Source organism: Macaca thibetana, chromosome 1, assembly GCF_024542745.1.
Source record: "Macaca thibetana thibetana isolate TM-01 chromosome 1, ASM2454274v1, whole genome shotgun sequence".
Taxonomy (NCBI): Eukaryota; Metazoa; Chordata; class Mammalia; order Primates; family Cercopithecidae; genus Macaca; species Macaca thibetana.
The window spans coordinates 67655213-67681913 of record NC_065578.1 but is presented as its reverse complement, the minus strand read 5'-3'; the positions used below and the strand labels follow the sequence as shown (position 1 = coordinate 67681913).

At 39.2% G+C, this 26701-nt stretch overlaps 1 protein-coding gene across 3 annotated transcripts; it reads left to right on the top strand.

Moving 5' to 3' along the window:
* The first annotated feature begins 1715 nt into the window (after window positions 1–1715).
* Window positions 1716–26059, top strand: RPE65 (retinoid isomerohydrolase RPE65). 3 transcript variants are annotated; one of them, XM_050804644.1, is made up of 14 exons: window positions 1716–1791; window positions 5808–5890; window positions 7811–7961; window positions 9742–9849; window positions 9953–10094; window positions 13625–13772; window positions 15008–15089; window positions 15325–15457; window positions 15567–15706; window positions 16330–16459; window positions 22987–23101; window positions 23196–23290; window positions 23399–23510; window positions 24954–25276. In XM_050804644.1, the coding sequence occupies exons 1-14, from the start codon at window positions 1784–1786 to the stop codon at window positions 25103–25105; spliced, it is 1599 nt and encodes a 532-aa protein (XP_050660601.1). In that variant the 5' UTR covers window positions 1716–1783; the 3' UTR covers window positions 25106–25276. The 3 variants fall into 3 exon arrangements, with proteins under 3 accessions (XP_050660601.1, XP_050660596.1, XP_050660607.1); XM_050804639.1 differs by lacking the exon at window positions 1716–1791 and adding an exon at window positions 3097–4620 and having other exon boundaries at window positions 24954–26059; XM_050804650.1 differs by lacking the exons at window positions 1716–1791; window positions 9742–9849 and adding an exon at window positions 3097–4620 and having other exon boundaries at window positions 24954–26059.
* The last annotated feature ends 642 nt before the right edge of the window (window positions 26060–26701 follow it).

Here is a 26701-nt window from a genome sequence, read left to right as displayed (position 1 = left end):
TGACAGTAGATTAGTTCTGAGCCTAGGCCTTAAACGGCTTCTCCTGTTTTCACTTGCTCTTTCATCTGTCATTGCTAGGAGAATAAGCCCAGGCTGGCCTGCTGGAGAGGAGAGGTATAGCAGAGCCAAATAACCTCACTTATCTCAGCCAGTATCTAGACAGCAAGGTAAACTCCAGTTATGAAAGTAAATCAAGACACATTGCAGATATACCTCGCCAACCACCCCAGAAACTTACTCTTGTGTGACACTGAGGTTTGCTGTCTGGCTTTTATGCTACAATATTAGCAATAGATACATGATGACCTTTAACTCATTTTCTTATATCCCAGATATATCAACCTATCCCATGTGTCCTGTAATTTCTACCTACAAAACGTATCTCAAATCTTTCCATCTTTTTTCCATATGCATTGCTCTACTCTAATCCAAGCACCATCATCATCTCACCTGAAATGAACTGCCAGTTCCCTACTTCCTCTCTAGACACTTATAATCCATTCTGCAAATATCAGTGGGAGTGATTTTTTTCCAAAACATAAATCAGATCCCTCAGTCATTCCCCTGTTTAAATCCCTGAATATCTTCCCATAGCTCTCAGAACTCAATCCAAACTCCTCACCATGACCTGCAGGCCCCAGCTGATCTGCCTAATATCAGGATGAAAAAGCAGCTTTTATAATACCCTCAAAACCAGTTTCTTCAAAGAAATGTGGAATCCATTTCTATTTAGAAACCTCTGTAGAAAGGTGTTTTGCTATTTTAATTCATGGAATATTATTTTGGTAAATGTACCAAAGTATATCAAAATGTACCAAAGTATATCAAAAACAGTTTCTTAGGCAGACACAGAAATTGGACATAAAGATCTGATTTTACCAAAAGGCAAAAAATTAAGGTGGGGAAGGAATAAAAGGAGAGGATGAAAGGAAAAGTAACAATACATTGGGGATCCAGTGAATCACACTGAAACCACTGAAAGATAAAGTAAGACCTAGAAAAGAGGTCTACATTTGAGGCTATAGGAGCAAAGAGGTCAAAACAATGCTTTGAAAGGATGTGGATATCTGATCTTTAACTTCACACCAATGGCAGAATAGGAAAAAAAAATGGGTTACTTCTGAGGTAGGAAGTATAAGCCAGAAGATTAGACACTCCCAAACTTCCTGAGAATTGACATTAATAAGCATTACTTAATATTTGTATGGAATACTTCTGGCTAAAGAATGCTTTTGCATATTTTCCCTGCCTAATACCTGAGGAACTCAGGGTTCAATGAAATTTAATACACAGAAATTAGTTTTCATCCTGAATTTCTCCAAGCATACTAATTTGATGATTCATAAGGCCTATGAGTTTGTGAGCCTTCCTAGAATGAATTGCCATGATTTGCACTTTTGAAAGAAATATCCTTCAAGAAGCTGACTTCTAGGATCTATACGTTGAAGCATAAAGGATACCACAGATGCAAAACAATGCAAAAAGTGCTAAAACTGGTTGCTGTCGTTAAACAATGTGTTTACAGCCCCAGAATACCAAAGGCAGCACAGAGATATCTAAGAAAGGCACTTGGTGCAGTCATGGACACCAGTAAGACAGGATTCTCATCTCCCAGGAAGTGATGTTAAATGCAGTTTGTTAATGCTCTATCGCTCAACTAATAGACGCTTTCTTTCCGACAGAGCCTTCTCTTTCAGCCTCTTGTAATGGGAGGGGAGAGGTGAAACTTTTAAAAAGCTGCTGGATCTGGATATTAGTGGAATTTCTCTCCAATGAACTGACAATGTACAGGTATGACAACATGGCCTGTAGCTCTTCTCGAAGAGAAGAGACTCTGCTGAGAAAATAAAATACAACAAAAATGCTGCAGGAGAGTCTTTCTAACATGCTCATTCCTCTGCCTTCTCTCACTCTGCATCTTTCCCTAGGAATGCCACCTCCATCTTTTTTCTGTGTCAACATTGAGCTTATCCTTCAGATGCTAACTCATTCAGCCTCCCTATTAGGCTCTCAAATGATTACAGGCCCCGAGGATTTTCTCCTTTAATAAATAAGTTCAAATCACAATCATAATTCATTTTCTCTGTATCCCTGAAACATCACACACACACACACACACACACACACACACACACACACAGTGTGCATTATCTCAATGAATTGTACCAGAAACTGGAAACCTACTGGTAATCCTTTTTTATGCCTTTTATTTCCCCAACACATTTACCAGTGCCAGAGTTAGATTAGGCTTCCTCTGAAGTATCTCTTGAGTTTGACTATTCCTATCCATCCCTCAGTGTACCTGCTTATAATAGCTATCTCCACTTGTTTGATCTGTGCCTCCCTTTAAAGTGTCTTGCCCAAATCTCCCATTCCAGTATATTATCCACAATGCAGTCTAAGTGGTCTTACTAAAATGCAAATCAGATCACGTCACTCCTCTGAATAAAATATTTCAGTGATTCCCCTCTTCTCATGACAAGGGTCTGGATTTCTGTACGTGGTTTATGATGTTCTACACAATCTGGCCTATGATTATCTCTAGTCCAGTTTCATCTCTAGCTATTTTCCCACCTTACGTTAGCCTCTAGACTTTTGTAAATTCTACAAGCTGTGCCTGAACTCTTCTACCTGCCCTTTGACTGGCTAACTTTTATATATTTATCCTGTCTCAGCTTAGATACTTCCTTTTTTTCCTGGAGCTTCCTAATGCTAGTATCAATATTCTTCCTGGGTGGTACCACAGCATCCTACAGTGATGAGGAGGAGGTGGCCTAGATCCTTCCTTTTCTGGGTAAAGGGTGGAAGCAGTGTGGATTGTTACCATGGTGTGTTCTAATATCCATGTGTCACTATGCCCTTGTTCTTTGTGTCTTCACATCTCCTCCTGTTGCCTTTTAAAGCACTTTCATAGTATGTGGTTTTGCCTAATAAAGCATTCTCATAGCAAAAAAATGTATATATGGTATTGTGCAAATAAATGCTCACTCCAAATTAGCAATATATTTATTGAAGTTTAATATTGTGTTTATGATACAGAAGTATTTGCTTTAATTATAAATAAAAATTTATTTTTTTATTGCTGTTTAAGAAGATTTGGATTATCCTTGTACTTTGAGGAGAAGTTTCTTATTTGAAGTATTTTGGAAATAGGTCTTTTAACGTGCAAAGATAGATATTAATCTCCCCTTCTAGCTCTCCAAGACTCAACAAAAGTGATTATACCCCCCAAAAAAGTGATGGTAGTATTTTATACTACCATCATTTTATAGGCATAGGGTTCTTAGCTGCAAATAATGGAACTAACTCTAATAAAGCAGAATGCAAATATTTTAAATATTAGGGAGGTAACAGAATCTCTGGGATGGCTAAAGGATGGAGCTTGGAGGCTACCCAGCCAGTAACAATTTTCTAGGCTCCACGGTGGAATGGAGACACTACAATTTCCCTGGGTGGGCAGAGATATTATGGAAGCTGATCCCCAGGTGCTACCACTAGGACTTCTACCACTGTCCCTAATGGGTGGAGCCCATCACATGCCTATGCCCTCACTGTAAGGAAATGAAGTATTGTTTTATATCTTGGGAAGCACTTGGATTAATTGTTATACAGTTTTGTTGAAGAAGACCCCTAGGGTAAGTAGCCATAACTACTAACTGAATTTAAAATTGTTAATGAGTTTCTCAAAAAATATTAAGGTTGTCAGCTGGCATAGTATATATCTTGCCTGTTTTCCAAGGACTTCTTTGGGCAGCACCATGTCTGTGCTGGCAAACAACTGAGACTTAATGAAAGAGTGTGGAGATATGAATGAATTAGTGCTGTATACTCTCTGAGTGCCAAATATATACCAATGGACAATAAGGTCAGGCAGAGAACAGACAGGCATAAGTGACAAGCAAAGATATGCAGAATTTCATTCTCAGCAAATCAAAAGTCCTCAACCTGGTTGGAAGAATATTGGTACTGAATGCTATCAATAAGGTGGCCAGAGAGGGTTAGAGGTGCACAATGTGCTTCCATAACATTCTATACTTCTCCAATCTCAGCACTAATCAAAAGTTGTTGAATAGTTTGTTTCCTGTAACTCTTACAGAGTTATAAGACCTGTGAAGACAGGGACAGGCACAATACCCATCTCTGTCTGGTTCATAGATAGTATGTTTATAGATATTTTTAAACATAAGTGAGTGAATGAATGAGGGTGAGAATGAAGGCACAGAGGCATTACAGGGAGGTGGGCCCCAGAGAACGGTGCCAAGGTCCAGTGGGGTGACTGGGATCAGCTCAGGCCTGATGCTGGCCACTCCCACCCGGGTCCTTTCTTTCTAATCTGTTCTCATTCTCCTTGGGAAGGATTGAGGTCTCTGGAAAACAGCCAAATAACTGTTATGGGAACAGCAAGCCCAAATAAAGCTCAAGCATCAGGAGGATCTGAGAGCTGAAAGCAACTTCTGTTCCCCCTCCCTCAGCTGAAGGGGTGGGAAAGGGCTCCCAAAGCCATAGCTCCTTTTAGGGGATTTAGAAGGCATAAAAAGGCCCCTGGCTGGGAACTTGCTTCTTCATTCTGCAGTTGGTGCCAGAACTCTGGATCCTGAACTGGAAGAAAATGTCTATCCAGTAAGTATTTCTGGGAGACTTTTTAAAAACACCTTAGTGGATTCATGATAAATGTGCTATTTCAAGAGCTCCTGAAGAGAAGGCATTGATTCACGACCTGTTTAGGAAAGACCCTTAAAATTTGGTGGGGACATTTTTTCCTGCTTATGTATTAAAGCAACTCTCTAGAATTCAGGTCCAAATTATGGGGGATTTGTGTGACTTAGCCCAGGGTTTGGAAGCAGTCTTGAGTATGGGGATTTCAGACAGACTCGGGCTCCACTTCTTGCCCAGTCATTTCCTAGCATGTGACTTTGGACAAATTACCTAACTTTTTAAGTCTATAGAAAGATGTCACAATAGCTTTTACTCCATTATGTTACTGTGAGATTTAAAAGAGCTAATACCATGCAAAGTTCTTTTTATGGTATGCAGGACATAGTAATTGCTGAGTAAAAGGTAATTATTATAATTGAGTCTGGTCAGAGATTCCACTTTTTTAAGTTATAAAATGAAACTGAACAGAGGAGGTAGAAAATAAACAAAAATAAAGAACCTGAATCTCCTGGTCTGACTATATGAAAAAGTACTGTAGGTCTTGGGGACTGGTAGAAAAATGAGATCATGGGGAAAAATTATGGTATAATATGAGTGAATAATGAAAGATGAGGTACCCGACCCAAAAAGCTGTCATCTCCCAACCCCTAGGAAGGAGATAAATGAGTCTCTCCTTGAGGCAAGAAAATGAATGACGCAGTGAGCTGAGCATGTTGATAGGGTGAGAGAATACTGTGGGAAGGACCCTGTTTAGTAACAAATTTTAGGAAGTGAAGTGATGGCAGTAGGATTGATTGATTTGTCTTCCGAAGTAAGGAAAAACTGCAGAGGACAGGATTAAGTTCACTGTGACCATTGACATTAAAAGAGAGATCATTTCTCTTGACATCAGAGCAGTGATCTGGGACCCCCTTCCATACCTGAGTAGTCTTCCTCACCCCTAGCCTCATGTGCTCCTCCCTCCCCCGTCCCCCCTTCCCCGGCTCCCATGCCTCCGTCCCCTCGACCGACCGACCGGCTGAAACTAGACTGGCAGAAGAGAACGGGCTTTGAGCCAGCCCTAGAGTGCCTTGTCTCCTGCAGCTCTGCCTCTATCTCTGCAGACTTGGAGCGTCAACATGGGCTTCTTCCTTATTCTTCCACTATTTCAGGGTCGAGCATCCTGCTGGTGGTTACAAGAAACTGTTTGAAACTGTGGAGGAACTGTCCTCGCCGCTCACGGCTCATGTAACAGGTTGGTCTCGCCCATCTTTAAACCATCCTCTTTTATGTCAAAGTCTCTCTTCTCTGGCTTCCTATTCCTTGGCATCTCTCAATGCAGACTCCCCCTGTGGGTCACAGGGAGAGAGATCAGGTGGTTTGGGCTTTTTATAGCAAGAACCCATTTTCTTTCATTTGCCTTTACTTTATTTCTCTAAGGTAGAAAAACGCTACCTAATTGGAATTCCGTAAGGATCAGGATTACACCTTTGTCATCTTCAAACTGTCAGTGCCTAGTTCAGTGCCTGGCACATAGTAAATGTCCTATAAATATCTGTTCCATAGGTGTCTGAATAAATGAAGGTCCAGTGACAAGCACCTGGGAATGTGAAAGGGTGGTGGGTTTCATGCCCATTTTATTAGAGAAATGTTGGTTCTGCTGGGAGGCAGATGTAATGCAAACCTAACTATCATTTCACTGTCTGTGAATCCTCTAAGTTACTTCAACATTCTGAGCCTCAATTCCCTTATCTACAAAAGCTAAGGATTTTGTGAAAATTAAGTGGAGTAATGTAAATAGAATGATTCATGCAATATCCAACACAAAGTGATCAATAGACAGTAATTATTACTATCAGTATCATTATTAGCTATAGGAAATAATCCATTTGCTTGAAAAAATTCACTGGTAAGAATCAAGGAAACACTGTCAAGCACTGCCCTTCTCAAAGGATAAATCTACCTGGGTTTTTAGGGACAAACCTAACTGTGAAAGCTGAGAGGCCTTAAGGACTCTCTTGGGTACCCCACATTTTGCAGATGAGGACACTGAGGTCCAGAGATGACATGTGAGCTGATCCTAAACCAGAAGTCAGGTCCCTGACATCCAACCCTGTGGACTTCCTGCTACAGCAGATCTCCGTCGAGGGGACGGAGGCATGGGAGCCGGGGAAGGGGGGACGGGGGAGGGAGGAGCACATGAGGCTAGGGGTGAGGAAGACTACTCAGGTATGGAAGGGGGTCCCAGATCACTGCTCTGATGTCAAGAGAAATGATCTCTCTTTTAATGTCAATGGTCACAGTGAACTTAATCCTGTTCACTGTGAGTGTGAGCAGTAGCTCACACTCACAGAGGGATATAGCTCTAGATTTTAAAGAGCCAGGATTCCTGTTTATTCTTTTTTTTTTTTTTTTTTTTTTTTTTTTTTGAGACGGAGTCTCGCTCTGTCGCCCAGGCTGGAGTGCAGTGGCCGGATCTCAGCTCACTGCAAGCTCCGCCTCCCAGGTTCACGCCATTCTCCTGCCTCAGCCTCCGGAGTAGCTGGGACTACAGGCGCCCCCACCTCGCCCGGCTAGTTTTTTGTATTTTTTAGTAGAGACGGGGTTTCACCGTGTTAGCCAGGATGGTCTCGATCTCCTGACCTCGTGATCCACCCGTCTCGGCCTCCCAAAGTGCTGGGATTACAGGCTTGAGCCACCGCGCCCGGCCCTGTTTATTCATTTAAAAGTTTTTTTCTATAGACACATCTTTTTAAAATATATTTATTCCCGTTCTTAATCCATCCTTCTACTCCTCACTCTACTAAAATATATCAAGAAATTTGAAAATCTTCTTAAAAATGAGATGGCAAAAGGCAAATGGATTGGTGTTTGGGGAGATCTAGGTGGAGAGTCCCTGTCCTCTCAAGATGCTTCTCCCTCACTCCTTCCAAACCTTTAACCACACTCTGGGGCCTCGCCACATTTCCCACGGTGTGGTCTCCTAGTGAAGGAGAGTCAAGTCAGCAGACATTTTCTCAGTGCTGTCCAGCGCGAGGGCTGGGAATGAAAAATCACTGCCAGCACTGTGAGGAAGAAGCTGCCCAATCAGGCTGCGGATACACTCTGCCTTACCAAGGACAAGCCCAGCCCAAGGCAGGGATAAGAAGCAACGTTCTGTCTCCCCTCATCACAGGCAGGATCCCCCTGTGGCTCACCGGCAGTCTCCTTCGATGTGGGCCAGGACTCTTTGAAGTTGGATCTGAGCCATTTTACCACCTGTTTGATGGGCAAGCCCTCCTGCACAAGTTTGACTTCAAAGAAGGACACGTCACATACCACAGAAGGTAAAGCAGCACTCCGTGCCCCTCCTCCTCCCCTAAGTAGGGCCTACCTCAGCTCCTCCTCCCATGTGAGTTTTAACCTCTGGACCCAGGAGGCAACCTATATACGCACTTTCTCAGAATGTACCTGGGCCAGTGTGTCTGCCTGGACACGAGGGAACACTATCATGGAATAAAGGAGAAGCTAAAGCCTAGGGCTTTGGGGTCCAACATGCATGGCTTTATACCCTGTATTCAACAGACATGACTTGCCTGGGGTAACCTTTGGCAAGATGTTGACCTCCAATTCTTGGTTTTATAATTAGTAAAATGGGAGAAATAATAGAATCTACCTCATACGTTCATTACAAGCATTAAATGAGAGCACAGTGTCTAGCACACACAAAGCACTTCATAATAATAGCTATTGTGATGCTTGTTATTATTATTAAACTATTGGCCATCTTGATTCCTTTTTCTTTTTATAAAATTGGAAAGGCCACTGGTAAGAGGATGGGAGGCTGCCACGAAGTAGTGAAGGACAGAGCATGTCACAATGATACCAGAAAGAGAAGTTTTCTGAAAACAAGAGATTATTGAAGCCCTAAATCGTCATTCCAGGAAACCCCTGTTAACGAAGTATTAACAAATACTTTGTCTTCTGCTTTCACGTTCAAGCCTATTAGTGGCTTTGTTGATCACCACAGATTTCAGGCATTTTGACAAGACCTATAAAGAAACAGTGAAAGGGGACTTGAAGCAGGACAAGTTGTGTGATAATAGAAGAGAAACAGATGATGCCAAGCAGAAACGTAGCCAGGAGAGCTTAGTGTGGAGTTCAGATAAAGCTTCATATACCTTCGACAGACCAGGGCACTCTTTCTTCTTCATAAAAGTGTGACTGGGCGTGTTGGCTCACATCTGTAATCCCAGCACTTTGGGAGGCCGAAGCAGCTGGATCACTTCAGGTCAGGAGTTCAAGACCAGCCTGGCTAGCATGGTAAAACCCTGTCTCTACTACAAATACAGAAAAATTAGCCAGGCGTGACGGTGCATGCCTGTAGTCCCAGCTACCTGGGAGGCTGAGGCAAGAGAATAGCTTGAAACCAGGAGACAGAGGTTGCAGTGAGCAGAGATTGCGCCACGGCACTCCAGCCTGGGTGACAGAGTAAGACTCTGTCTCAAATAAATAAATATAAGTACAAAATCAGATTGTAACTGGCTGTCCACATGAGAAATCCTGGACAAGGTATGCTATCTACTCTAAGACCTGTCTGGGCAAGAGGTAAAATTCAAGAACACTTAATTTTTAAAACAAAATAAATGTTGAAATTGAAGAAAAACATAAAAGAGACAGAGAGAGATTGAGAAGAATATAATTCAGCACACCATGTGTGGAATTTCCCCAGTAAGTTTAGGTTGACAGGTTGTAGGTGACGGGGGTGGGGGTCCTATGTGAACTTCCCCCAGGGCTGCATGGTGTGATACAGAAAGTTCATGCTGTCCAGCTCTGACCAACTAGGATTCTAAACCAGCTTGGCTACATATGCCAACCACTTAACTCCTCTGAACCTCAATTTCCTCATATGTGAGGTTTAGAAGACAGAAATGTAAACTCGTGGGACATTGTGTCTGCCCTGCTTGGTCACCCCAAGAAAGTGAGCTAATAAAACCCTTTATTCTTCATGTTGTGCATTTATGATTGTGACTTGATGAAGACACATAGAATGGCCATTCGAAGCTCCACATGGGCTGTACGGATTGCTCCTGTCTATACCCTTCCTTATGTTTCAATGTCCTTCAGGTTCATCCGCACTGATGCTTACGTACGGGCAATGACTGAGAAAAGGATCGTCATAACAGAATTTGGCACCTGTGCTTTCCCAGATCCCTGCAAGAATATATTTTCCAGGTTACTGAACCCAAACTGAATGTTACTCAAGACATTTTACATTAGCCCTTTTTCTCTCATGGCTTGAAAATTACTGGACTGAAAAATTCATTTGCTTCTACAGGTTTTTTTCTTACTTTCGAGGAGTGGAGGTTACCGACAATGCCCTTGTTAATGTCTACCCAGTGGGGGAAGATTACTACGCTTGCACAGAGACCAACTTTATTACAAAGATTAATCCAGAGACCTTGGAGACAATTAAGCAGGTAGGACACAGTGCTAGGTGATGTTCAGGAATTTAGAATTTGGAACTTAAAATTAAATCAACATAAATTATTCATGCTGTGAATGTTTGATTCTGACTTGATGAGGACACACAGAATGACCATTCTAAGCTCCAAATGGACTGCACTGATTGCCTCTGTCTATGATGCTTTCCTGCAATTGGTGCAATTTGGTGAAAAGAACATGAGAGCCAGATTAAGTTTCAAATCCTAGCGTTGTCAACAATGACTAGCTATTTGACATAGGACAAACATCGTTTCTTCATCTATAAATTTTTAAACACTTACATGGATTGGAGAAAACCCATATAAAATGCCTAATATATTCATTCATTCATTCATGACATAAATATTTATTGAGTGCTTTCCATATGCAGAATTTATGCTAGATGCAAGGGATAGATCAATGAGTAGGATAACATGGTCCCTGTCTTTCATAGCTTTTATAAGCTAGCATGAACCTGGTAAATACTGGGTGCTCAAGAAATTATAGCTACTGATACTGAAAATCATGCTATTTATGGTTCTAGGTAAGTATGTTGCACTAATTTGCCCCTTCTTATAGATACTTCTTATGAGAAATAAAGCTGTATCTTGAATGAAATAGCATAGAACAAAATTTCAGCAATATTAGGAAGTGACAAATTTTACTGAGAACTTAGGGAATCTCAATGCAGCAGTCCTTAGATACACATTTTGAACCAATATTTATTAAGATACACCTACTTACAAGGCATTGCTCTTATAATCAGGTGATTTAATGTCTAGGTGGAGAAATGAAATATATAACTGTAATAGGACAAAGAATATGATGAGTCTTTTAAGAAGGAAAATCTTTTAAGAAAGCACAAATACTCAAGGAATAACTTCTGGAAATAGTTGGCAATGCAAGGTGGGACAGGTGAAAGAAGGTTTAAAGGGAAAGGTTTTGGGCTGGAAGTTGAACGAGAGGTATGACTTCAGGGAATTTAGGGGAAGGATATGCTAGACGGAGAGGGTAAGGTGATCAAAGGCATAGAGGTAGAAGGTGTTCGTGAAAACTGGAGAACAATGTCCTTTGACTAGACTTGCAGCATTTCTCAGTGGAGGTACTAGTATGACATTAGGCAGGGGGTGACTCATCATTATGGGGACATCCCCACACATGGGAGAGGTTTGGCATCCCTGACCTCATCCACTAAACACCAGTCATGTTTTCAATCATTGTACTAACCCAAAATGCTCCTGACATTTCCATATCTTCCCCTAGCAGGCAATAACACTCCCAGTGGAGAACTGGTTGCCTAGAGTAGTTAATGTCAGGGTAGGATGAAACTAAAAGCTTGAAGAATTGGCTAAACATTTGGAATATGTTGTTTAGCTAATGGGAAGCTAATGGGAAGCTACTGAAAGTTTTTGCTCAAAGAAGTAGTATGAGTAGGGCTATACTTCAAGATGTTTATTTGGGGAGCCATGTGTGAGCTATATGGGAAGGTAAAAGAGATACAGTATAGCTGGGAGACCAAGAGGTGAAATTGAAGGCCAGAACCACAAACGCAGTACTGGTAAAAATAAGAAGAAAAAAAATAGTCTCAACATTGAGTCTCAATAGCACAAGTTGATCTATAATTCTCAACAGACTATTTACTGCGTCTTAACATATACTCCCCTTTCTTGTTTATACTGTGTATGTAACCATGCACAAGTGTGAGTGTAGCTCCTTTAGAGAAGAACAAAACCTGAGTTTCTAAGTCATTCCTTTGACTTTAACAGGGCATCTGTATTACAATTACATGGTATTTTAATTAGAAATATAGAAGCTATGGTATGGCTCCAGAGTAGACTTTATTAGGAAGGGGTCAGGTTCCATTGTTACTAGCAGTGTAAAATGTAATTTTAAAATTTTAAAAATGTGAAATTTTTTATTGTTTACTCTTATTAACCAGTGCCTTTGCCTCCAGACTGATTCCCTTAAATACAATTTATTTAAGGCAGCAGTAGGAAATTTTAAAATGTAAATATGAAATTATTACTCCACCTAGGGAATCCATAACTTCCCAAATAAAGTCCAAGTGAAGGTCTTTGTGTCTGGCCCACTCTTATTTCCCCTCCTCTATGCATGCTCTTCATGGTAGCCAGGTTAAATGACTAGTAATTGCCAAACAGCACACATTATTTCACAAGTCTATGCATTTACAGTAGGCATTTACGTTAGGATTCCCACTCCCCAGAACACACTGTCATCCTGCTCCACTTGGCTAACTCTACTCACCTTTCAAACATTACTTGGAGTCATGTTTCTCAGGAAAACTGCCTAATCCCTCGGTCTGGACTAGATGGTGCTTCTCTATGACGCCATTGCACACTCGCAGTGCTTTATGCCAGCTTATTGGTCTAATGCAGTGCTGCCAATAGAACTTTCTGCAATAATGGAAATGCTTTATAACTGTGCTATCCCGGTGTTATTAAGCACTTGAGATGTAGCTAATGTGACTGAGGAGCTGAATTTGAAGTTCTATCTAAAAATTAGTGGTCACTATATTAATAGAACAGCACAAGTCTAGAATGAAGTTCTTGAAAGCAAAGATCTTCTCTTTCCTGGGCCCTGGTACAGTACAGTACCTGGCACATAGTGAAAGCCCAGAGCATTTGATAAATGATTGATTGAATAAATGAGTATCTTGCTTATTATTTAAATAAGTGTGCTAAAATGTCCTATGCTTTAAAAAAATCCCCCAAATTAATTGGAAATAATTTATAAATATATATTCCATTAATTATTCATTCAATAAATCTTTACCAAGTAGGTCCCAGGTAGAAATCTAGTGCTGATTTATCTAGTTCTTTATCCTTAAACAAGACACTTGATCTCTCTGAGACCTCAATTTATCCTTCTGCAAACAGAGATTTGTGTTACATTTGCAGTTCTAAACTTCTTATGAGACATAAAATTGAATTAAATGCTGAATGTTTTGCCTGAAATGTTTATATTTAATTAAAAGAGATCCATGGTTCTCCTAAAGTCTATTTAAATTAAGACTTTCTATACTACATGAAGCTTGAAGTCCCTTTCAGTTCCAAACTCATATAGTACTGCGTGCAAGACACATAGTTGGTATTTACACAGTATCATACAAAATTGCCATTTTTTGAAATCAACAATTTTTGGATATTAGCAATTTTATACAATTAAATCTAATACAATAATAAGTGTATAAAAAAGTCTGAAGACGCAAACTTACGGCTTGAGGTCAATCTGCATATACTAAAAGTAACTAACCAGAGCCTTGTATAGTACACATCAGATAAAGAGATGTCACAGGTAACTCCAGATTCAGACACATGAGGGGCGGTGTGTTCTGCATGAAGGTGGGACCTCAAGGTGAAAGAGGGTAGAATCCAGAGAGATGAGAAGAAAGAGAACGTGCACTTAGGGTGAGAGTTCAAGGGGTAGTGGTGACCTCAGACCTAGGGACAAAGGTATAATGTATCTTCCTTCTCTCAACGAGAGGACATTCACTTTACTTCCGTAGGTTGATCTTTGCAACTACGTCTCCGTCAATGGAGCCACTGCTCACCCCCACATTGAAAATGATGGAACCGTTTACAATATTGGTAATTGCTTTGGAAAAAATTTTTCAATTGCCTACAACATTGTAAAGATCCCACCACTGCAAGCAGGTGAGTTTACCAATCTGTCCTCTTCTGAAAACAAGTATCTGTATTGTGAGAAGGTTACTGTGTTGTGAGAAAGATCAGAATATCAGAATAGCATTTTGTGCATACTTAAATTACTCTCAGATTTCAGAAATATTGCCCTCACCCCTACCCTATAAGGGTCCTAATGCCCAAGGGCATCATATCAAAGGATGACAACTTGAAAATATAGAAAGCAAGTGTCCAAGTTCTCTTCTAGAATTTAAAAATGTAGTGTGTATATATACATATATACACATACATAATATATATATATGGATTTGATCATATACAATTTGGATTCAAACTTAGCAAACATTTATTGAGCACTTATCCATGTGCTAGGCAAAACTAAATTAAATAAGCATGTATGTGTGCATAATAGCATACATACACATATGAGAGTGTACTAAGTATGTTGTGCTTACTTCCCAAAACTACAAACAAATCCGTTAACTCATATAAATACTATAGAAAAAAAAACTACAGCAAAAAGGAGTGTACCCAAGAATTCTCCATTCATTTTCCATTTATTGCCAGGTTCATTGTTCACCACCTTGATGATGGAATTATTTGAATGTATACGGATTTTTGTTTAGTATTATTTAGTACAGTTCTTAAAGTATAGTTCTCGGACCAAGACCATCACCTAGGAAACCGTTAGAAATACAAATCTTGAGCCCTGTCCAGGGCAGACTGAATGAGAAATTGGGGGAGTGGAGCCTGCAGTCAGTATTTTAAGAAGCTCTTTATGTGATTCTGATGCACACTAAAGTTTGAGGACATTCACTTACTAGTGAGTAAATTTTAATGTGTGTTAAGAATTACTGCACAGCGCTATTGACACAAACCCATCTAAACTATATCCTTTGGGCATCTTAAGATGTTGCAAAAGGCATTTTGCCCATTCTGAGGTTTTTTCCCTACTCCCCTGACTTAAAACCCACCTCCAGCTATTACAAGATGTGACTCCACTATACTCCGCTTGCCACACCCTATTTGAATGCACGTTTCCAAATCTGCTGCTATTTGGATTTTCCTGGGTGATTTTGAAGCGTCACATGAAATTTCACTAAGAAGTGCAAATGATGGAGAAAACGAAAATAACCTCTCTAAAACAATCAAAATGTGTTTCTTTGCCTGTATAAGCTGTTCTAAATGCTTTGTATTAAAAAAAATAAGAGGCTGTTCCAAAGCCTTTTAAAACCACTTTATTTCAGACAAGGAAGATCCAATAAGCAAGTCAGAGATCGTTGTACAATTCCCCTGCAGTGACCGATTCAAGCCATCTTACGTTCATAGGTAACTTGAAGGCCTGCTATGAATCTTCAGGAAAACTCAAGTTTAAAGATTTGCTTTGCCTACCTTTGATATCAATCCTGATCACAATTTTTTTTTCAGAAAACTAAATTTAAACATAATTAATTCATGTAGGCACTGTTGATTCTTGTAACTGAGAATACCGCATGTATACAAATTTGTTTGTGACTTAAGAATCAGCCCTTTCATTCACAAGCCCGTTTGTGTTTCTGAACAGTTTTGGTCTGACTCCCAACTATATCGTTTTTGTGGAGACACCAGTCAAAATTAACCTGTTCAAGTTCCTTTCTTCATGGAGTCTTTGGGGAGCCAACTACATGGATTGCTTTGAGTCCAATGAAACCATGGGGGTAAGTCTTAGATATATTCGTTGAGCTTGTGATTCTGAAGAAGGTGTGTTTAATAATGTACACTTTTTTCCTTTTTAAATGCATCAAAATATTTTCCTCATTTTTCAAGGTTTGGCTTCATATTGCTGACAAAAAAAGGAAAAAGTACCTCAATAATAAATACAGGACTTCTCCTTTCAACCTCTTCCATCACATCAACACCTATGAAGACAATGGGTTTCTGATTGTGGATCTCTGCTGCTGGAAAGGGTAAGAAAGGATACTGGATAAATGCGACATCTCCCATTGTTCCTGGAAATTAGGGGCTTTTATGGGGATGCTGCTCTCAATCGGAATCACATCTAAAATAGCAAGAGGTATGCAAGAGTCAAAAATGTAATTGAGAAAGTAGCAGGGAGTTTAGGTAATCTGAACATCAAAACTATGGGTAATGATTGAAAACTAATTGGGTCCACGAACCCCACCTGAAAACAAAAGAGTCCGTGACCTCAGAGGTGAACTTAAACTTGACAAAATCACTGGGGAAACTTGAGCCCCATCCTCTCTGAGAAGGGAGAAAAAGGCTTGCGTTTCTCAGACTAGCCAAGTCACTAAAAAGACAACAGCCCCTAAAGACACAAACAGAATGGTGACAGGAAAGCAGAACAGAAAATATCTCAAAGCTGCTGTTACTTAAACAAATCCATTAAGCCGGTTTCTTTATTTTCATCCAGTGTGGGCAGGAGGAAATGATCTAATACACCTGGCTCAATAGCAGTTTCTGGGTTGTAGAATAAAGAACAGGCAGGCACTTGTGCTTAAAAAGGCATGAATCATCTCTCTAAAATTATTTGTAATTGCCTGTGCTCATGTTTGACTTTTTATTTTTGCAGATTTGAGTTTGTTTATAATTACTTATATTTAGCCAATTTACGTGAGAACTGGGAAGAAGTGAAAAAAAATGCCAGAAAGGCTCCCCAACCTGAAGTTAGGAGATACGTACTTCCTTTGAATATTGACAAGGTAACCTGCTTCTCCACAGATTTCAGATTTAACCAGAATGTTTCATCTCTCTCAGGAATTGTCCTCCTGCCTCATGTTTATACATAAAGTCTTGAAATTTGAGAGCTAGAAGGAGCTTTAAAAATAATTAAACTTCCTTCATTTTACAAATGAAACTAAAGCTCCGAAGAGTAATGTGACTTAGCAAAAGCAACTACAGCAGAGCCAGGATAAGAACCAGGTTTTTTGATTCTAAATCTGCTGTTCTTGTATCAACAAAATTGTCTTTAAAATATACTTCCTCGCTGAATAGTGCAGATCCACTGATTCCTATGATACTTTATCAATAATATAAATACTTTAAATAATTTTGAGATGAAGCATCAAAAAGTACCCTCGTAGGGAAATCAGTTCATTGTTTTGGTTTTCTATAAATCTTCTGAAAAATAATGCTAGAGGTTAAAAATCATTACTAACAATAGACAGTCATCTCTTTATTTCTACTTTTTTCTTCCCTGTATTTAGAGACTATCTTTTTAGAATAACCAGAGTAACATCTAGAATTTGCAGTGTGATGGAAATACCAGTAAAAATCAATAAAATATAATTCTAACATATAGATATGTGAACATATGCTTTCTTTTATATCTATTTGCTCCCTGGTTGCACAAAAGGGGTTATTGAAACAGCTACATGGAATGTAAAACTTTGTACCAAAGGCTTAGGTATGGTGTCGTAGAAAATAAACTCAATTTAGAACCAAACACCACTGCTCTTAAGCAAGTTTGTAAGCTCTGTGAAGAATGAGAAAGAGGGAGGAGATTGAGGTTGAGTTACAGACAGGCAAAAGGGCTTCTATAAAGGCAAGAAGGAGTTAAAAATGCAAGATTTCATCTATAAATATAAAGTAGTTGCTGAGGTTGGTTTATTTAGGGGTGTAGGGAAGATGGGTATTGGGCAGAGAGACTGGAAAGATAGGTTGGAGCAATATTGCAATGGGCTACATAAGCCTTTGAGTGTTATATAAATAAAGGGAGCCATTTAAATATTTTAAGTGTGTATTTTAAGTGTATTTTAGGACATGATTAGATCTGTGATTCAGAAAGTTTACTCTGGCAGCATCATGGACGACAGACTGGAAAGTGAAGAGTCTAGAGTAGAGGCTAGAAGCCCTATTACAGGATTAATGCAATGAGGCAAATAAAAGGGAATAAGTATCTGAGTTAAGAAAATGGTGACTGAGAGATGAAGATGCAAAGCTGAGAAATATTTAGGCAGCAAAATCAACAGCAGTTGGTGTCTAATTACATGTGAGGGGTAAGAGAGAGGAAGGAGTTCAGGATGCCTTCAAGATTTCCACCCTGAGCAGTTGAGTGAATGATGGTATAATTCATTGAACTGAAAACACAGAAGTAAGAGGAGCCGGGCCAGGCACGGTGGCTCACGCCTGTAATCCCAGCAGTTCAGGAGGCTGAGGCGGGTGGATCACCTGAGGTTGGGAGTACAAGACCAGTCTTATCAACATGGAGAAACCTCGTCTTTACTAAAAGTACAAAATTAGCTGGTCATGGTGGTGCATGCCTGTAATCCCAGCTACTCAGGAGGCTGAGGCAAGAGAATCACTTGAACCCAGGAGGCAGAGGTTGAGGTGAGCTGATATCATGCCATTGCACTCCAGCCTGGGCAACAAAAGCGAAACTCCATCTCAAATAAATAAATAGAAGTAAGAGGAGCTAGCTTGTAGAAAAAAGAGTACGTTTTACTTTACAGATGTTAATTTGAAAGTACCCACTAGCCTTAGCAAAGCATTCCATAGGCAGCTGCTATACATGGGTCTGGAGCTCCAAAGAAAGGTCATGGAGAGAGATCAATCTAGGTACCTTAAGGATTTTTGCTTTTCCCTTAGGAAGCATATCACTGACATGTAGTTGAGTGTCCCCAAAATACTCGCCAAATGGATGAGTCAGTTTTTCAGTAAACTCTTATTTTGTTAGTAATGGTAAAAATCACAATCTTCTTTAAATTAAGGGAATAAAAAAGGATCACTTAACTTAAATATTCACATTTCAAAATAAAGAAAAAGGAAGGATTTTTCTAACTGTATGGTTATCATTGCCCGAAGAAATATTACCCAATTACAGAATAGGGAACTGTAATAATGATAACGAATGTCTAACATCATTTAATCTGTCTCCTCTTTCTTCTAATAGTTATTGAGTAGCCACTACAACAGGCATCACACTCTTTGTTTCAGTGGATACATAAAAGAATACACTTCTGGTTCTCATGGAGCCCATTACCTAGTGTATCACAGAGAAAGAAGGCGAATCGGAAATAGCCATGCATGTCAGCACAGGGGTAGTACTCTCAGGAGGGATAAATTGATGTATTAATAGCTAGTCAGATGATAGTGCAGGGGAGATTCATGGAACATAGTTATTTGCAATGGGCAGTAATATGGCAGGTGGAGATGGGATTGAGGCAAAACAACTGAAGACAGAACGGTTTGAGGACAGACAGAGAAGTGGAGAGGGAGACACGCAGAGAGAATTGGCTATTATAATTGGTGGGAACATAGGCAAAAGTAGTAGAGTAAATGGGATAAAAAGTTATAAAAGTACATTGTAATCTTAGAAGGCTTTAAGGCCAGGCTAAGAAATCTGTACTTTATTGAACTGGTAATGGGGAGACAGTGAAGGTTTTTAAACAAAAGTAAAGCCTATAATTATTGGTATTGAAATGATAATAAAATATATAAAAATAGAGAGATGAGACTGCTAGTGGGGAGAAAATCATACTTTAGGTTTTTGAAAAGAAACATTTAAAATTTGCTTATTTAAAAAATAAGGAATTTGAAAGCCAGAGAATACTGAGAGAGAAGATAGCCAAGCATAGTAGCTCCAGAAAATACCCACGTGTAGAAAATGGTAGAAACAAGAGAAGCCAGAAAAAGAAACAAGAGCCACCAGAAGGCCCTAGTTCCCACTAAGAGAGAGTAATGTCACAAAGATGAGGGCAGGTGAGGGTTATACGGTGCTCACTGCTACAGACAAGTTGAAAAGGCTGAAGACTAAGAATGAAGCATTAGGTTTGGTGATCTCTAAGGGAATAGAGTGAGAGAGACAGAAGTCAGGTTTCAGGGCTCTTAAGGTAAACAGTTGAGTATCTGGAAGCAGTTACTGAATGTACATTTTTTAAAGTTTGGCAATGAAGAGAGAAATAGAAAGGTCTTATGTCCCAACTACTTGGAAGGCTGAGGCAGGAGGATTGCTTGAGTCCAGGAGTTTAAAGTTACAGTGAGCTGCATGCCATTGCAGTCCAGCCTGGGGAACAGAACAAGACCCTGTCTCAACAAACAAACAAACAAAACAGAACAAGACCCCGTCTCATGAAACAAACAAACAAACAGGAAATCTAATTTAACAAGAAAAATAAGCAAAATAGAGCAAAGTAAACAAATTCAACTTGAAACCACATAAATAATATATTAAACAGAGACATAGACATTTGTACTTATTGTATGCATGTACATAAATATGCATACATGTGCACACCCCTCACTTCTTCCCAGCATCATCACTAAGTACCTCGAGTCCCTTATTTCACAAAATCTTGCAGAATCTTCTCCTCTATTGGCTCCCACCTCCTATCCTTTCCCTATTCTGAAAATCTTCCACTATTTACTTTTAATTCTTAGTCCACCACCAGAAAAATCTCCCGTCTTCTCTTCTTAGAATGTTCCCTTCACCTTCTTTTTTTAACCAAAATCTGGCTCTCTCCCCTAAGGACACCAGTCTCCCCAACAGTAATTTCCAGTGGAAGCAGTTTCTCCTCTGCACAGGGTACAGCCCTTTTACCACTTAGCCTGGAGTTGGGGTAGGTGTCCTTCCTCTTTGCTGCTTTCAGATCATTGTTCCCTCTATTCACGCTTAAAATTCCCCAAGTTTTCATCTCATTTTATCTAATCATATAGCCAAGTGATGTGTGTGTGTGTGTGTGTGTGTGTGTGTGTGTGTGTGTGTATCCTTCATACCCTCGACCTTGCCAGTACTTAAGACTATACTCCTTCCATAATCTCAGTTTCAAGCATGACACACTCTGACCTTTTATCTTTCAACATCACTTGCCCTACTGCAATTTCCACCAGGAACTTCCAATCCATTGAACACAGTACTTTCTCATTCTCTCTCACTCCGTTGAGGATTTACCTTCTCTCCTCACTCAATTTAAGCTTTACGGTCAACAATTACATCACTTTCTCATGTAGACCTTTGTTTCCCTTGCCTTTTTCTTACTTTATCAAAGTCACTTGTCAAAACCACAACTCTAGTTAAAGTCAACTCTCCACCCCCTCCATACTTATACCTCTGAGGCCCAAGTAAATGCAGACAAGGCACAATCATGTTAATTGGTCCAATTTTAGATGCATGACCACAAATCTTTCTGCTACATTTCCCTGCTTCACTTACTCTCTCACTTTGCTAGTTAAATATTCCACACCTTCTTTCTTTAAACTTTTACCATCTCCCACTTCCCGCCTCCACACTCAGATGCAGCTGATGACTATGTTTCCTTTTTCTCTGAAACAAATGAAAGAAATCAGAAAGGAACCATAGACTTGCCACCACGTCTAGCCACCCACCAGCAGCTGTACTCATACACTGAGTTATCCATCTTCCTATCCAGAATTGATCGCTTTCATCCTCCTTCACCCTCTCAGGGAGATCACTCTCCCAATTCTCCCCATCTTTCCTAGATTACCACTCTCCTACCCTTTTCAATGGATCAGTTTTATCAGGCTCTTAAAAAATCCTTCTCTTGACATTTTTGCCCCAACCAGCTACCTTCTCATTCCTCATCTTGTTGGAAGGCCTTGGTTCTCCTATCTTCCATTTCTACACTCACTTGTTGTTAAATATTCATGCCTTATGCATTTACATTTTTAGCTTTTTCTTAAACTCAAGGTTCGTACCTGCTAGTGCCAGCTCCACATCTGCATTTGGATGTCCAATAGACATCTCAAGTCTAATAAGACAAGACCTGAACTTCTCATCTTCCCCCACCAAAAATTTACTCTACCTGTAGTTCCCATCTTTGTTGTGACATCAATCTTGCTTTGTTCAGGTCAAACACCTTGGTGTCATGCTTGATGCCTCTCTTACTTTCATGCCTCTTCCTCGTCCCATATCTTATTTAATAGGAAATCTTCTTGACTGTGTCCTCCCCTTCTTCCACTTCTCACTAACTGCAATGCTACTGGCCTAGTATGAACCATTGTTTTCTTTCAACTAGATTACTACAAGACAAACTGGTTTTCCTGATTCCACTCTTGGATCCTCCCTACTAACAAGTCTACCCTAAAAATAAATCATAGCATCTCACTCCTGTGCTGGAAACCCTCCAATGGCTTCCCATCACTCACTCACAGAGAAAGATCAAGTCCTCATAATGACCTACAAGGCTTTGTATAGCCTGGCTCATGACCTCTACACCTTCCTTTCTTATTCTCTCCCCTTGCCCAGTCGATAGGATCCACACTGGACTCTCTGATGCTCCTCAAACAAACTCAGCATCCTCCTCCCTCAGGCCTTCACACAATTTGTTCTCTCAGCTTGAATGCTCTTCCCCAGATATGTGCATTGCTAAATTTCTCATCTTCTAAGAGTCTTGTCTCCACTGCCACCTGTTCAGAGACCTACCCTAACCATCTATTCAAATTTTAACCCATTTACCCTTCACATTTCTGATCTTCTTTCCTCTATTCTATTTTTTCTCACCACATTTGTGGTATGTTATAAAATTTATTAATTACATTTATTGTATTTCTCCTTGAACTAGAATGTAGGCTTCAAGAGGACAGGGACTTCACTCTCCAAAATATCCTGAATGCCAAGAATAGAGTCTAGAACAAAATATCTAGTCAAGTATTTGATGAGATTATTAAAAAGTAGATATGTGCTTAGAAAAATCTCATAGTGTCCATTGTTTTTATAAAACAATCAGAAAAATCATGTGTGTGTGACAAGAGATCCTAGTAAACATATGGTCCAGTGGGTTTTTTTTTTTTCTTTTTGTCAACATAACTGTAAGGATTTTTTTTTTCAAGCAAAATCAAAACATATTCTAACTGTGAAAGAGATATACATTCTTTCATCACTCAGGCAGTTGAAGTCTTTGTTGTTCTGCAGAAAAACATTAACTATTATTATTATTGGTTTTGAGATTTTTGTTTGGTTTTTGTTTTTTTGTTTTGCAGAGGCCTTTCTTGGGAGCCCTAAATTTTCTTCAAGGATGGTCTCATTTTACAGAAGAGAAATTGATGGCCTAAGAGGTTATGTGACTTTCCCAGTGATACATAGCCAGTGACTGACACAGGCACAGATAGCTTTCCCAGTCACATCCCAGGGTCCGTCATTTATAGCTTCCTGCAGTTCCTCCCTGCACGTTGACCTAAAAAAGAACTCAGGAGCCAAGGCTTAGGAAGTCTGCGTTTCTGGCTGTTTGAATTCTTTCCTGCTCACTGAGGTTTCTGTTATCTTCTCTCCTAGGCTGACACTGGCAAGAATTTAATCACGCTCCCCAATACAACTGCCACTGCAATTCTGTGCAGTGACGAGACAATCTGGCTGGAGCCTGAGGTTCTCTTTTCAGGGCCTCGCCAAGGTGAGATGATCTAGAGGAAACCTCACACGGGAGTGAGCAAATGTTTCCTTCAAAGAGATTAAGAGTTTTCCTATGCATGTGCTCTATTTCGTAGCGTTTGAGTTTCCTCAAATCAATTACCAGAAGTATTGTGGGAAACCTTACACATACGCGTATGGACTTGGCTTGAATCACTTTGTTCCAGATAGGGTAATTAATCCTTCTTACTAATATTTGAACAGTGCTTTGAGTATATGCTAGTCAGGTAGAGCATATTGACTGATTGCTTGATTGATTTTTTTTCTTTCTCACAAACAGCTCTGTAAGCTGAACGTCAAAACTAAAGAAACTTGGGTTTGGCAAGAGCCTGATTCATACCCATCAGAACCCATCTTTGTTTCTCACCCAGATGCCTTGGAAGAAGATGATGGTAATGAAAGCAATTGTTGTGTCTGAATATTCTTCTTACTGCAGTTCTGTATGTTAGTTCATTAGGAAAGGAGTAAGGTTGATTATTCCGTAATACTAAAAAATGATCCTAGGCCGGGCCCGGTGGCTCACGCCTGTGATCCCAGCACTTTGGGAGGTCAAGACGAGCGGATCACGAGGTCAGGAGATCGAGACCATCCTGACTAACACGGTGAAACCCCGTCTCTACTAAAAATACAAAAATTGGCCGGGCGCAGTGGCGGGTGCCTGTAGTCCCAGCTACACGGGAGGCTGAGGCAGGAGAATGGCGTGAACCCGGGAGGCGGAGCCTGCAGTGAGTGGAGATAGTGCCACCGCACTCCAGCCTGGGCGACAAAGCGAGACTCCCTCTCAAAAAAAAAAAAAAAGATCCTTAATACTATAAATAGAACAGTACCGAATAATTAAACTTATTTGAAAAGAATTTTCATCTTTTGATCAGGTCTTGTTGATTACCAGTAGAAAAAAAAATGTCGAAGCACCATTTGGTGTCAGGATGGAGCATCACTGTCTGCTCTAGATGAGGGAGAGAAGGAAGAAAAAATGGCAACATGAATTCTAGCTTTTTGCCTTTCCTGATGAAGACATATTTCTAAAAAATAGTAATTCTAAGAAGAGAAGCTATAATTCTAAGTATTATAGCAGATACAAGAGAATGAGAAGGAAGCTCTGTAAATCATTTTCATCCATTCTTTCAGTAAGCTAGGGCTTGAAAAAGACCCAGAGCCACACCAGCAACTCAAATACAGTAACTCAAATTGCAAATCATCAGTGTTAGTTAACTGCTTCTCGGCTGGGACAGGGAGACAGATTACAGTCTATGGGATTAAAATATGGAAAACTACAGAGAAATGAGATAAAGAATTGTAAAGCCATTTCACACTAAATGACTTTATATATCCAGTCAAAACTATAAAAAAATTATTCTCATTTTGTTTGAAGGAAGTCAGCTTCCAGATCAATCTTAGAAACCATACATATATCTTACTACTTTCAAAGTCTTTTAATACACACTTTTCATTTGATCATCACAGTTTTTACAGTATGTACAGCAGGTGCTATATTTTTATGTTACAGATAAGAACAGATCCATTTATTCAGTAAGTATTTAATGAGTACCTACTATGCTGTAGTCATTGTCATAGAATATTGAGATATAGCAGTGAGCAAGACAGACATGACACTCCCTTCTTAGAGCTTACAGTGTAGGTAGGGTATATAAAGAGTTTAAAAGACCTCTTTAGGTGGTCTCATGCCAGGTGGTACAAGAGTCAGAAAAAGAACTCAGGTCATATGGCTTTCTGTATTTGTCAATGTAATACCTCCTATATTATTTCAGTGACATTTAATCTATAGCTTGGGCTTTTAAAAACTCAATGTTGCCTTATTTACTTCTGATAAACAGGTGTAGTTCTGAGTGTGGTGGTGAGCCCAGGAGCAGGACAAAAGCCTGCTTATCTCCTGATTCTGAATGCCAAGGACTTAAGTGAAGTTGCCCGGGCTGAAGTGGAGATTAACATCCCTGTCACCTTTCATGGACTGTTCAAAAAATCTTGAACATACTCTAGCAAGATATGGTTTTGGTAGCAAAACCAAGAAAATCAGCTTCAGGTCTGCAATCAAATTCTGTTCCATTTTAGCCTGCTATATGTCATGGTTTTAACTAGCAGATGCACACAATTTTGCAATGTTTTACAGAAAGCAGAGTTGAGCAAGCAATTCCTTTATCAAAAAAAAAAGCGCATATTTAGATAATCATACTTCCTCTGTGAGACAGGCCATAACTGAAAAACTCTTAAATATTTAGTAATGAAATAGGAAATGAATGTGCACTTACTAAATGGCTTTTAATTCCTATTATAAGAGCATATTTTAGGTACCTATCTGCTCCAATTATATTTTTAACATTTAAAAACCAAAGTCCTCTACACTTGATTTATATTGTATGTGACTTTGCTGAGTCAAGGAAGTATCATGCAATAAGGCTTAATTACTAAATGTCAAACCAAACTTTTTCTCAAACCAAGGACTATCATCTAAGAGTAATTGCGGTAATTATTTTGCATATATGTAACTGCTCAAAGATTATGAAGCTTATGAATGTTAACCTTTCCACTTATTACAAGCAAGTACTATCATTTCTGATTTTATAATAAGAAAATCTATGTTTAATCAACTGAGGCCTCTCAACTAAATAATATCTCAGAGATTAAGTTACATATTAAAAGCTATGTAACATAAAAGCAAGTACATATAGTAGTGACTATATTTTTTAAAAAAAGAGCATAAAATACTTACAAATGTAATATTTACTTAAAATCAGATTATGGGATAATGTTGGGGGATTATACTTTATTGCATCTTTTTTGTTTAATTATATTTAAGCATTGTGCAATCATTCGGGAAAAATATTAAATTATTAACATGCAAGTATTAATACATTTTAAGCCTTTTGTTTTTAAATTTCTTTTGTTCTAGAGATTATTTAAAAATAAATATTGACAAAAATAATGTTCTATATCTGAATTCTAGTATCTGTTTTAAGCTCGAAAGCATTACATACCACGATGCCTAAGATGATCGGCATGGTGTTTGACGAGGTAAAAACAGGTTGAAGGAACAAGCTAACCAGGGTACCTGATGTATCCTTTTGGTCTTTATTTAGATAAGATGCAAACTCATTTTTTAAATTACAAATACTCAGTAAAGCATACTTTTCAAAGAATACCTAAAAATACAAAAAAGTAGAAATTGTAAAGTAAAATCATCCAGAGCTCATCTAAGTTCAACTGCTCTTAAGATTTGGGTACTGGTCTTTTTCTTCTTTTCTATTCCTGTAGATTTTTTATGTAATCATTATTTTTCCATCAGTAATTACTAGATAGAACTAAAAATCTCAAAAAGAAAGAAAATTCCAGGGAACTGCATGGAATATGTCACTGTAGATAAATATCAATCCATTGGTTTCTGTCTTTAGACATGATATATCAACAGAATTCCACAAAGAAAACAATTTTTCTATTTTTTAAAAAATGTAGAAAATTAATTACTGAAAAATTACTAAGTTTTAGACTTAAAGTCTTCAAATTACAAAAAAAAAAAATCCTACAATTCCACTTCCTACCCTTGCCAATCAGTGATTCCCTGGCTTCT

Coding starts and splice junctions, on each gene's coding strand:
- RPE65 (XM_050804639.1), top strand. Junction 15,707..16,329: donor GATCTCTGCTGCTGGAAAGG/GTAAGAAAGGAT, acceptor TTATTTTTGCAG/ATTTGAGTTTGTTTATAATT. Junction 16,460..22,986: donor TTCCTTTGAATATTGACAAG/GTAACCTGCTTC, acceptor CTTCTCTCCTAG/GCTGACACTGGCAAGAATTT.